The sequence below is a fragment of the Trematomus bernacchii genome, unplaced genomic scaffold, assembly GCF_902827165.1.
Source record: "Trematomus bernacchii unplaced genomic scaffold, fTreBer1.1, whole genome shotgun sequence".
Taxonomy (NCBI): domain Eukaryota; kingdom Metazoa; phylum Chordata; class Actinopteri; order Perciformes; family Nototheniidae; genus Trematomus; species Trematomus bernacchii.
In genome coordinates, this window is record NW_022987648.1 from 16734848 (window position 1) to 16747506 (window position 12659).

The window sequence follows — 12659 nt, forward strand, 5'->3', positions numbered from 1 at the left end:
CATATGGCTATGGTGGATCACACCAAATGCCTGCCTGGCGTTAGAGTATAGGGGACAAACCAGGGGACTTTACTTCCTCTTGACACCGTCGGTTATTTACAAAAAAAACACCTAAATATACTTGTTATTGTGCTTCTGTCTTTCTGTGTCTTTTACTCTGCTCCGTAAACTCCCTCAACGGGGCGGGCCGCTCACTCTCTTTTCTTGATCGCCCTCTCTCACATACGGGAGAACACTTCACTGTCCCGCTTCATTGTAGGATTTCTGCCATGTCTCTACTTTAGTTTGACCATCTCTGTTATTAAGTTATGGGATTCTAAATAAATAAGTAATTAGATACCTTACCGTTACTGTGCTCATAATGAATGATAAGAATAAGAATAATGCGTATTGAACTGGTTTAATTAATTAGTGAGTTTATTTAAGGTATAGCCTTAGAAGCCCTATTTTATCAGTATGTCTGCACAGCAGTTACAATGGTAAAACTATATTAAAATAGGATTGTCCCCATTTTTTCTTTAATAGTTACTAACATTAGATATTTTTAATGAGATATGGACCGCAAAACTAAAAATGTGCCTGAATAACGAATTTAGCAGTTGGACATAAAAGTCAACTGAGTGTCACTTGCAATGACAGTGTTGTGTTTTTATTTTATGAACCTTTTACATTAAAAACAAGTTAGAATTTTCAAAAGGTCTTATGTTTTTTTCGGGGGGGAGGCCCTTTTTCCAGTTGAGAGCAATAACCCCTCCAAATGTCTGTGCACGTCCCTGCTCCGAAGTATTTTTAAAACAAAAGCCCTCGTCTTGTAAACGAGACTTGATGATAGATAAAGGTCTTAACATATCATTGGAAATGCTAGACAGGGCAGTTGAGACAGGCTTTAATTAATGCCCTATCATAGTATATAAGTCACTTCACACATATTCTAACTCTTCACCAAACTGACAATGTCTTAATTTAACATCTTTAACAAGTTATTTTACTTTTATATATTTAACCTGCAAGTCTACAGATTTCTGTAATCGTTTCAAATGTTTCCTGATGTAGCTAACTTGCTGCAATGCTGCAATTTATTTAGTTTAATGCATTAACTCAATATGTGTGTCATGTTATAAATAAATGTCCTTGTATGTATAGCCTTTTTGAATTAGCTTGAATTTACAATTGTGAAACCAGATTTATAGGTACCACTTTACAATAAGACTACCCTTTTAAAGGGTTTACGAATAGTTTGTAATTAATTTATTAATTAGGTTGTGAACACTTTATAAATCATTAATAAGCTTTTATAAGACATGAGCTAAACAGGGCAACTGTGACTGGTTGCTTGCCAAATAGTGAGGCCACATTTATCTGTACTGCTAAGTCTTCTATTGGCTACTTAGCTTACATCGTCTTCTTCATCAGCCAGCATCCTTGGTATCTGTTGTTCACTGAGTTCATTCTCGCTAAGTAGCCAATATAAGGCTTAGTCATCTTGCCAAATAGTGAGCCTGTGTTGATGTATGCAAACTATGTTAGAACTGGTTTATAAATGGTTCTTAATGATTAATAAAGTGTTTACAACCTAATTCATAACCTAATTATAAACCCTTTATGAATCCTTTATAAGGGTAGGGGTAGTCTTATTGTAAAGTGGTACCGATTTATGTAAACTCCAACATCAGTTTTAATGTCATAAAGTGGCCTCTATCACATTTGTATACACTATACTGTATGGCCCAAAACAAAGAGCCCTTGGACCCAAAGTTCACAGCATTTAAAAAGGCCAAATTAAAATGTCATTGGAGTCATATTCAAAACTGCTATCACATAAGAAATAAGCTAGACTGAGGTGGCTTAGGTCTACATAGGGGTAAAAATCTAATATTTATAATATTTATAAGTGAAACATGTACAATAGGCTAAAGACAGCAGCTGCATTTAAAAATAGCTTCATTAGAATAGTAAAAATAGGCAGGGTACATTAAGAAAATGTGGTCCATAGGCATGAAAAAACTCCACATTCAGGATGTTCGTTTGACAGTAGGCACAATAACATGTATATAAGTGTTAAAATAACATACAACATTTTTACACAATATGTATATTTATTGTGTGATTGCTTTAAGATTATGTAAAATTCAGTTTTTCCAAAATGACATTCAAATGAAAATGATTCTTAATAGTAAATACAGTGTTTTTCATTTTCTAAACAATGCCCAAACCACAAAGATAAAATAATAGCCTACACATATAATGTTATCCTTCATAAATAATGAGATCCAAAGAATAAAGGTAAACCGGTGCGAACCATTTAGACAAGAAACTTCATTAATCAACATTTTATATTTGTGCTTGTATGCAAATGTGAATTTGTCATTTTGTTTAACATTAGCATTTTATTTTACTAAGTATAAACATGTATGTTACCCTGTATGTGATCAGTCATGACACTTTCAACAAATAATCTGTATTTTTAAAACATTAACTATTTTTTTCACCATATATATTAAGAGAAGATTTACTTAAACAAATGGTATTTCATTTCACAGTAGACGCAGACAAAAAGCAGGAAAAGATGGCAGTCATTTCTAAATGTCTACTGCCTTGATGGAGTCCAGGTCATCAGATCCGTCTTCACTGTTCAGTGAAATGGATTCCATGGCGATGTCTCCCAGGGCGAAGTTGATGAAGACCTGTGAAGGTGCAGGAACAATGTAAGAGTCAGTCCAATATAAAAGACAGTTCTTTTTCTGTGAACTGATTTGAGTGAATCTGCTGGTCAGTCTCCCTCAACGCCCCCTCTTTTCACTCTTCTTATGGTATCTTCCAGTCCCAGAGCCCCAAAATGGAAGAGTAGTTAAAGAATATCAGCACTGGCTGCATATTAAGCTCACGGATTCTCTCCCCAACTCATATTCCATTTATTCTCCCTCAGGCATACCCTCTGTCAGTTTCCTTCTCCCTCCTTTAAACTTTCTCAAACTCAGTCTTTCACTCCCACTCAGCTTTCTTCTGTCCCTGCTTCCCCTCCTACCCTCTCTCTTTACTTCTCTCATCTCCTGTCCCTTTTTTCTGTCCCTCGCTGCCATCCACCCACCCTCTACAAAGCCGCACACTAGTCCCCCCCTCTCACTCTATTTATGTCCTGTCTCTTTTTCTTACCTCATCCAGTGTGGTCTGGCTCACAGAGAAGTGTTTGATCTGCAGAGCATTCTTGTTGGACTCCAGCTGGTCGAAGATGTCAGCCACCCCTCCTGGAGCAGTTGGTACGTGGTACTCCACCATAGTGGAGTGCTGGTCCTGTGTGTTGATAAAGAAAGGGCAATTAGATATTCTGAAATATGCTCTCTGTGTTAACACAATGCATAGTGAAGAGCAGTGTATACCAACATAGGCAAATTCAACTTTGCACCTCAATCCTGAAATAATAGCTGGGATCAAAATACCACAAAGGCTCCCTACATGTTCCTCGGAAACGAATCATACGTACAACCAAAATGCCCTACAATGTATACTTTGCATTCTTTTCCCTCTTCTCTACCAAGTACCTGCAACTACTTTGGATGGCTGGCAGAACTCACCTTGAGATAAGTGCTGGGGAATCGACTTCGCATGAAGACAGTGATTGCCTCAGCGTCACAGGAGGCCTCTGCCAAGTACATCTTCACAGTGAACCCGCTGCCAAACCTGCACAAAGGAGATTTTGCGAACAAAGCACTGTGTTATTACATGTCTGAGGGGTGGGGGGTACATGGCTACAAGTAAAATTGAGCATTCAGTTGCACAAAGGACCACAGGAGAGGGGAAAATAGGAGGTTATGTGCGCAGGGCGGAGAGAGCGGTAATGGCTGAATTGGGGTTTGAGTAGAGGTCACTAACCTGTTCTTAATGTGCTGCAGGGAGCCCAGGCAGCAGAACTGACCTTTCACCATGATGGCAAGACGGCTGCACAGAGCCTCACACTCCTCCATGCTGAGAGAAGGAGACAAAGAGAGAAAGATAAAAGGTCACACTTGGAGCCTTTGAGCATACAGTAATGAGCAGTGCCTGTGGTCACATAGAAATAATAACATTTAGTGCTTATTCTTGTTGTTTTCTACAGTATAACCTGAAATTGTATTCCTTATCCTTACATCGTGTATTCAAAAACAAAAGCATTTGATCAGGGATGAGAGACTGAGCAGGTGAAGCTAACCTGTGAGAGGTGAGGACCACGGCACATTTTCCTTTCACTTCCTCAGAGATGATTTTCCACAGGTGACGCTTTGTGCGAGGGTCCATGCCGGAGCTCGGTTCATCCTGCAGAGAGAGGAAGAGTGAGGAGAAGTTCGAAATGTGTGTGGAAGAGATAAAGGAAGGTTGGAATCACGACACAGACATCAAGGGAAAACAATGAGGTTGGAAAAACAAGGGCAGGGTGAACAAGAAAGAGTAAACACAAATACATAATTGCAAAAAAGCAAGGAAGATGGGAGGCCAAGTGCTACAGGGAAAGTAAATAAGGGGAAGGTAAGGGAAGAAATGAAGACGAGACAAGAGGCAGAGGGAAGCTTCAAGAGGATGGGGAAATTAAGAAGACACACAGAGAAAACAAAATGTAAGGATACAGTTGAGAACAGGAAGGAGAGAGAAGAAGAGAAGATAGGATTTGATAGAGATAAAAGGTAGAAACAAAGTTGAAAGCTAACAGGGAAGACCACCCTTGGGTGAGCCCGAGGAAACAGACTAATTAACTAGATATGAGATCTGTCAAGGCTTAGGGATCAATATCTACTTCACTTCAAAGACCCTTTCAGGAGGAACAATGGTATATGGTTTAATATTAGCAGTCTTGTGGACGGTTAGGCAATTAAATGGGCAGCTAAAGCGGCGAGAACGGGCGGTTCCTCACCAGGAGAAGGATTTTAGGATGTCCGATGAGAGCCAGCGCAGTGGAGAGCTTTCTGCGGGTGCCGCAACTGTAACCGTCAGTAATGATGTCTTTATGGTAGCTCAGCTCCAGCCTCTTCAGCAGGTAGTTCACCACCTTTTAAAATAAAAACATGCAGGGGATTAGACAGTGGTTGAACAAAAATAATGAACATCACATGAGAAAAAAGGTTTACTGTTTGAAAAGATAAAACATAATAGTAGTTTAACTCTTATCTTCCTTATCCCTGCAGATCACAGAGGTTTACTTTACTCACATCTCACAGGTGCTGTATGCTATCACTGTTCAATGAATGTGTCAATCAATTAGTCCACATGACATTGTATTATTGTTTTCTGTTTCTGTTTTAATGAGTGTTTTTTTTACCCCCTGTCAAAAGCAGTTATATGGAGACTATTGCAGTTTGAATTGATAAAGAAAATGTTGGTCCTATTTTAATGTAGTAAATATTATTAGGGGGCTGGGGCATTCTGTCAGTCATTTTCTGAAGACACAGGTTTCATCATTATGCTCTCTCTACTTTTGTTTTACACCATATGCAAGTTAAGTATACATTTCCTAAAACAAGAACAATCGTATGACTTGCAATTACATCACAAATAATATTTTGATAAGAAATAGTTTGACGTTAGACTATATGACTTTTGTTTCGTACAGTAGTTTATCCTTGAATGTGTTGTAGGGATGAGATTAAAGGTTACATTTACGTTGTCTTCTTATTACCAGGTTTTCATCTTAAGAAGGCAAAGGAAACCTCCGACCTGCGTCCAGTGCAACCAATCAAGAAAATATGTAATGGTTTTGCCGTTATACACTGGGAGTCAGTAGGTTTAATGGCTGCTCTGCATGGCTCTAGGACCATAAAGGAATATGAGGCAATTTCATAGAACTATATGCTGCTCCCTATGGTTTCATGCACATGAGGAGAAAGTCAATGCCCCCAGCTGTGTCTCGTGCAGATCGAAACAAAACCAGACCTTTAGAGGAAGTTGATTTTCAGTCCCTTTAATCCATCAATTTGAGGACAGCTCTCTGGAGACAAAATTCCAATATACCACCACGCACACAACTGAGGAGCTGCAGGAAAGGTGCATTTACAAAAAAGCTGAAAAGGATGCACTACAACTCATTGACTATTTGATATCTAAAGTGAATTTCTCTTATTGCTTCCTGTTAATCTGTCAACTGCAATGTAATCAACTGAGGTTTCTATCTGTCCCACTCCCATGCATATTTAATTGTGTTTGTACACCAACAATGAATTTACTTTGTGACTTTATTCAATCTGAGCTCCACGCTGTCCTGGGGCTATAGCTTTATGGAAAAGGAACTGACACAGCATAATATATTTGGTGCATATCAATTTGTTCTCTGTGTTAAACCTCATTGAAAACAGGAGTCAAACAAATGAATGGCTCATATCCATTTCAATTGCTTTAAAATCTCTATGCTGACCTATTAATCATTAGTAAGCTGAAAATAGCGGTTATTTCCGAAAAAGCTGGAGGTGATTATCCATCGGTTAGCTTTAGCATTATTTTGTTCCTATCAGTTGCAAGGTTGGGGAAGCAGATCAATGACGCGAGCCAATGCAGTAGATAGCTGTTCACTTAAGAGTATATGCTTATACAAGTGACTAGATACATGTCCATAAAATCAAGGTAATCCCACAAAATGATATGAACACTTGTGTGGTGTAAGACAAGAGGATGTGTTTTAAAGGTCTATACATATAACTGTTTTATGTTGAGCCTCAGACAAATGTAATTGTGATGGGAAAAACGAATTATCTGCTTTTTCTCTGTAAAAGGAGTTGCCCTTTATGTAGAATTCCCTCATCCAGGCTATTAGAGCACAGTGTAGAACATAACCTGCTGTAGACAAATACAAAGTATCATCAGCTAAGTATGATAAACCCAGGCAATGTAGCATAAACCTGACTGGTTAACATCAAAATGTATACATATTTTTGCTTTAACGTTCACTCATAAAAGACTCTTTCTATCACCTTTGATGTTACAGCTCATTAAGCCTGACAAAACCATGTCAATGCGAAATGACCCCATTAAGGCTTGTCTCATTATCCACAGATAGGGGACTCTCAGCGGGACACAACACAAGAGGAACTCTATATATAACCTCATCTTTGTGAATTAGCCCGACATCGATGCCGTGGCCATTATAACCATTGTTGTCACCGTGCTGACCAGAGAAGAGGAGCTGTAACAACCGCAGTGCTGCCGATTAGAGCCAGACAGATCCATTTCTGTGCTCAACTGTCTGCGTAAGTAAGTGTGTGTCTGCGTGTCTATGAGCATTGTTGCACATCTGTGTGTGATTCTGATTGTGAAATGACTGAGAGTGTCAGACCCAATCTATGTTTTGTGCTTCTGCAACCAAAGTTGTAAAATGGTGTCGAGAGAGACAGAGAAATAGATTTTTTTTTCTGCATACAATTATGACTTGCCACCGCCACACATTTTTTACACGCTTCAGAACTTTTTATTTTCTGTTTCTTTGTGAGGGGGAAAAAAGTCGAGATGGAAAATCAGAAATCACATCATCTGTGATTGGTTGTTCTGGTGGATTCCTCTCATGTCGGCAGCAGCACCAGCAGCAGTGAAAGACAGACACACTCAGTAATCACCACAGAGGCAAGATTGATTAGTTCTCAGAAAGATAAATGGAAGAATGGGGCTAAAGTGACACGTCAAATGAGATCCTCTCATCATCAAAGTATTGTTTAAATGTAAATTTGTGTGCATGGAAGCAAACGGCATCAGCTTAATTCTGAAGTTTGGCTTGCACGCGCTGACGAACAAAAGCTTTCCCATTTCGCCCCAGATAGTGCAGCTTTCAGCACACATCACTCATCACTTCACAGCCCATGATTTAGTATGCATGGAAGCATCAACAGTTACCAGTCCTGCAGTGGGGGTGCACCTCTGAATGTATATCAGATCCAGTGTCATTTTGTGGATGCTGTTGTCACTACCCCGAGCTTTAAAAAAACACAGTGTGCAGCGTTTCCTTACCCCGTCTATCTCCTTGTTTGAGATGCCTCGAATGCGAGCGTAGAAGTACAAGTGCTCTTTTCCTGTGAGCAGATCGTCCAATGCATCCACCTGGGGACAGTAGCCGATGTTAATTCCCTCGTTTCGGCACTCCATGATGTCTACCAAGCGCCTGGGGAAGAAAAAGACAAAGACACGTTCTCTTTAATGGTCTCCAGCACATGGTGTAGGGCAGATGGACATGTAGGGTGCTCTACGGCTCTGCTGCCTGCTGGGAATACCCATCTTAAAAACAGAGCTTTTAAAAGGAGCTCACAAGTACCGTTGTTGATACCTGTATAGGAGATTCGCTAAAACCCAAATCATTTATGTTCACATCTTCGGTGATGGGAGGCAATAACGTCCCTCATTTGTGGATATTTGCTAATGTAATCTAGGATTCATTAGATGGAGTAGCTTGGGCACCTGTAGAAATTAAATCAAATCTTTGTGCTGTGATTGCTTCTGTCGTGTTCTCAAAACTAATTTTCATAAAACATTTTCAAGCTGGCAGGAATATATTTTAAGTAAACAACTTTGAACTTGATTTAGTTAGGAATGGGCATGCAGTGTGTCAACAGAAGGGAAAGCAACAGGGTGAATATGGCCTGCTGCCAGCTTTAACCATAACAAATTATCAAATATATTTGTTGGCACATTTATGTGTTCAGTGTACAGGTAAGATCTATTTCTGACTATAAATACAAGGTAAACTATATTGCAGTAAAGAGATGTCAAAAACAAATCGATATTTTTACTCAAAAGTTAAGAGGCACTAAACACAAGTTCTTAAGATGTCATGCTATCCTAAAGTTTGTAATAAATGAATTCATGATCAGCTTACCCATCCCGGTCCCTGATCTGTGCGGTGCCGTCCGTGGGTCTCACATCTCCTGTCAGCATCTTGAAGGTGGTAGTTTTTCCAGCTCCGTTTACTCCCAGAAGGCCAAAACACTGTAATTGGACACACACTGCTCAGTAACCCTGAGGCATTTGTCCCTTATATACAGTAGTACCATAGTGTTATGATTTCCCTAAGTTCCCATAGATCAAATGGGCAATATTTAGATTTCAAAAAGGAAAACAGAGAAACACATGGGTGGTATCCTTCATTTATCCAGCCATCACAAAGAGGAATATGATTTTAAATAATATTGGACAACTTTAATAAGAACAAACAATAACAATATATTACTACAAACACACTTGTATTTCCGACTGTCAAAGCCACCTGGTGATTTATGTGATGTTCTCTCGAGCAACGCCTCCACTATAGCAGGGGCTAAATTAACTCAATTGTTTTGAAAATAAAACATTGATTGCAGATTATCCGTAGTAAGAATGTTGCATGTATAAATGTAGATGTTGTTCATTTTAAAGATGAGAATGAAATTGGTTAGAAAAGAGACTTTGAGAGAAATTCAACATTAAATCTTTGACTGACCTTCAGTGGATGATGAAAGTGCCCTGGTGTTACTTATCTCTAACCAGCATTGATTTCTGAAGTAGTTTTTATAGCAGACAATAGGGCTCACAAATTGTGTTTCCTTGTGTTTGAAATTCAACTGTGAATTGTGATGAGTGCAGTGAACTGTAAAGTTAATTATTTACTAATCTGGGCACAACATGACCAGAATCTTCAACTCTTAAGCAGTACACTTGATATTGTTGGTGATTATGTTCATGCTGTTGTCAAAAGGAGTTGACAATAGTCACTAATTTAACAAAGTCGCTTTACATTTGCTGCTGACTTTATTAATTGTGTGTTGTGTTAGTTTATGTTCCTCCTATAGGAACAAGGCTCACCTCTCCTGCAGGGATGCCCACAGAGATCTTGTTGACAGCAGGGACCTTCTTATTGAACTGTTGGTAGACCTTAGTCAGCTGGTTGACCTGCAGCACGTCGGTGCTGGCTGCTCCACTGGACACCCGTTGGTGCTCCGCCACCACATCCTCATCCTTGGTCTCGCAAGACACCTGAGGCGCCTGAGGCGCCTGAAGCACCGTCTTTCTGCCGAAAATCAGATTCCTGCAAAAGTGAAAAGTATGTTTTTACTGCTAGGTGTTGAAGTTATTGTGTAAAACTGGCAGACAGATCAAATCTGTGATTGTCTGAGACTTGGGGCTATTTTTTTAACTGAAGTGAACTCTTTGGAGCCCAATATGTCTGGCTTTTATTTTCCAAAATGTTTTATTTTTGTTGATTTTGAATACAAATAAACACTTAATTTACCTTCTTATTGTTTTCTTAAATTAATGTAAAGACTTTCATGCTTATTCAATAATGATATTGCTTTTGCCAGAGATATGTGTGTACCAGAGGAGTTTATTATGATTCTCATCATACCATCCAAGGCTTCTGGTTACTCACCTGACTTTGCGTATAAGGAGCCTGTTGAGCAGGAGGCGCAGGGCAAAGAAGACCACGCCCTCGATGAAGGAGGAGAAGAACATCCAGCCCAGGCCGTCCATGGACAACGGGTTCTTATAGGCGTCGATGTCGTAGCCACTGAGCAGCTGGACCTCGATGTTCATCCTGGCCAGCTTCATCAGCCCGTTCCCAAAGTTGAACTGGGGGAAGATCAGGAAGGCCTCACTCAGCCTCCTGAAGATCTCCTGGATGACCTGCAGCAGCAAAGGACCAAACAGAAGAAATTGAGAGGAGGGAGGGTGCGAAGAGTGGGTATGAATTACGAGACTAGAGCAGTGGTTAATTTTTTTGTTTTTTTAAACTATAAATAGAAATGCCTTTTGCCCTTTTTCCATGAAAAACTATAACTATATAAACATGCAATATAATTGATAAGAAGAGATGAGTCTTACACTTAGTTTAACCGATGTTAAACTTGAAATCTGTTTAGTTTTGATGACAATAAGGAGGAGACCAAATAGTATAGGCCGGTTTTTTTTTTCAATGTTGAAGTTCCTTCAGTCAGGAGGATTCAGAGTGACTTACTGACTTGAGTTTAATCTAAAGCTGACATCAACCGCGGTGGAGTAAAAGAAACAAGGTGATATTTTGGCTGTCATAAATGCCATATGTTTCAAAAATAACTTTACCCAAATAGTTCGTATTTTTTAGATAAGAATGAAAGATTAGATTATTGTCAATTATAACTTTCTAAAAAGACACAGGATGAGGCTGATTACATTTGTAAAAAAAAACACCAAGGGCATTTTACACAGGTATATGTCTTAAATAAAGCTGGCAAAATCAAGACTATTCGACAGTAACACAATAGCTAATAACAGGATTTTAATCTTCTCATTCTCGTCAGCAGAATAGTTTGCTCTTCTCACCTCCTGCAACCCCACAGTCAAAGTTTGCATGTATCTACTTCAGATATTCAGTTGCTAATATGAGGCCTCTAGACTCAGGCAGTTTAAGCTAACCTCAGAGTTTCTGGATGAAATTTGACTCAGGAAGTACAGGATGGAGGTGGACATGATGGTGTTGATACTGATGAAGAGGTTGATGCACACATAGGCGATGAAGGCCATCTCTGCATCCTTGAAGATGCCTGATAACAGATACATCCAGGGGAAGGTGGCAAACCTGAGGAGGTGACAGTGATAGGATACTTTAAACACAACATCAAGCAAAAATAGCCACACACACACACACACACACACACACACACACACACACACACACACACACTTTGACATAACCCTGCTGGGATCTGGCTGGGCTACCTCCAAATGCAGGAAGACCCACAAACACACAAAGTGGATATGGAAAATGCATACAGTCCTCACAAATGCACCTTTTAAAATACATGACTTTGCATTTATTTAACTGTATTGGTTCAAGCCTTTCAGAGATTGAACACAGCAGCTGTGAGCCTGATGAAAACCAGGAACCAAAGAATACTGAAAAGGGGAGGGAGGAAAAATACCACACAATGAGGAGGGTAAACATTTAGTCATGATGCCAAAATAGAGGAAGATAAATTACTTCTCCCTTTATTCCCCTGTTGGCAGAAAATCCCTTTCCTGTTTTTTCATTTTCTCCTTACTCTCACATAATCTGCTTGTTCGTTTGATTGGGGTGTCTGGGTCAGCAAGGCAGAGGAGGGAAAGCGAAGGAGGGGCAACGAAATGAAGAAGGAAAAAGTAGGCTGGGAAAAGGAAGAGACAAACACATAGAGGCAGACAGAGACAAAGCATCTGTGTGCCATGCCCTAAAATAAAAAGGTGCTTGGTAGGCAGACTGCGGGTGCCAAGCCATGACAAGGAACAGAAGCAAGGAGGCTGCAGACCAGACCAGGTGGGTGCCGCCTGACAGACTGTGATTATTCATTGCTTGGGAGGGAGACATCTGTCTGATAAATGAGGGGCAGAGTGCTGACTTGGCCTCGTAAGATCTAAGGCCCAGGATGAGGCAGCAACAGGAAACACAGGAAACAAAGTTTGAGCTACTTTTGATGTAAATAATCTCAGTAATCAGATGTGGGGAAACATGGCGTTGCATCGGTGTTGAACCTTTGCATTAATCTCCTTCTCTTATTGTAAAGTCATATTTTTATGAAGAGAATCCTGATCACCCTGTCTCCCTGTCTCCCTGTCTCTCTACTGTATTTGGCTTGAATAAGATGAACATGTTAGTAGTGATTTATCAGCCTTTCAGTCCTACAACCATCTGTCTTTGCAAGAGACTCTGAAAAATGGAGCTGTGTTTGCAA

The 12659-nt window shown here is 39.8% G+C and overlaps 1 protein-coding gene across 2 annotated transcripts in view; it reads right to left on the reverse strand.

Moving 5' to 3' along the window:
• Positions 1–2076: 2076 nt before the first annotated feature.
• The window catches only part of abca12 (ATP-binding cassette, sub-family A (ABC1), member 12), a 77479-nt gene continuing 66896 nt past the window's right edge, over positions 2077–12659 (reverse strand). For both annotated transcript variants that reach the window (XM_034134396.1, XM_034134395.1), the window contains 11 exons: positions 11368–11530; positions 10346–10599; positions 9781–10003; positions 8819–8928; positions 7957–8107; positions 4883–5017; positions 4187–4290; positions 3871–3963; positions 3573–3678; positions 3154–3291; positions 2077–2684 (listed from right to left, as the gene is read on the reverse strand). In XM_034134396.1, coding sequence (XP_033990287.1) covers positions 2580–2684; positions 3154–3291; positions 3573–3678; positions 3871–3963; positions 4187–4290; positions 4883–5017; positions 7957–8107; positions 8819–8928; positions 9781–10003; positions 10346–10599; positions 11368–11530 — 1582 coding nt within the window. In that variant the 3' untranslated portion in view covers positions 2077–2579. The remainder of the gene's footprint in view (positions 2685–3153; positions 3292–3572; positions 3679–3870; positions 3964–4186; positions 4291–4882; positions 5018–7956; positions 8108–8818; positions 8929–9780; positions 10004–10345; positions 10600–11367; positions 11531–12659) is intronic.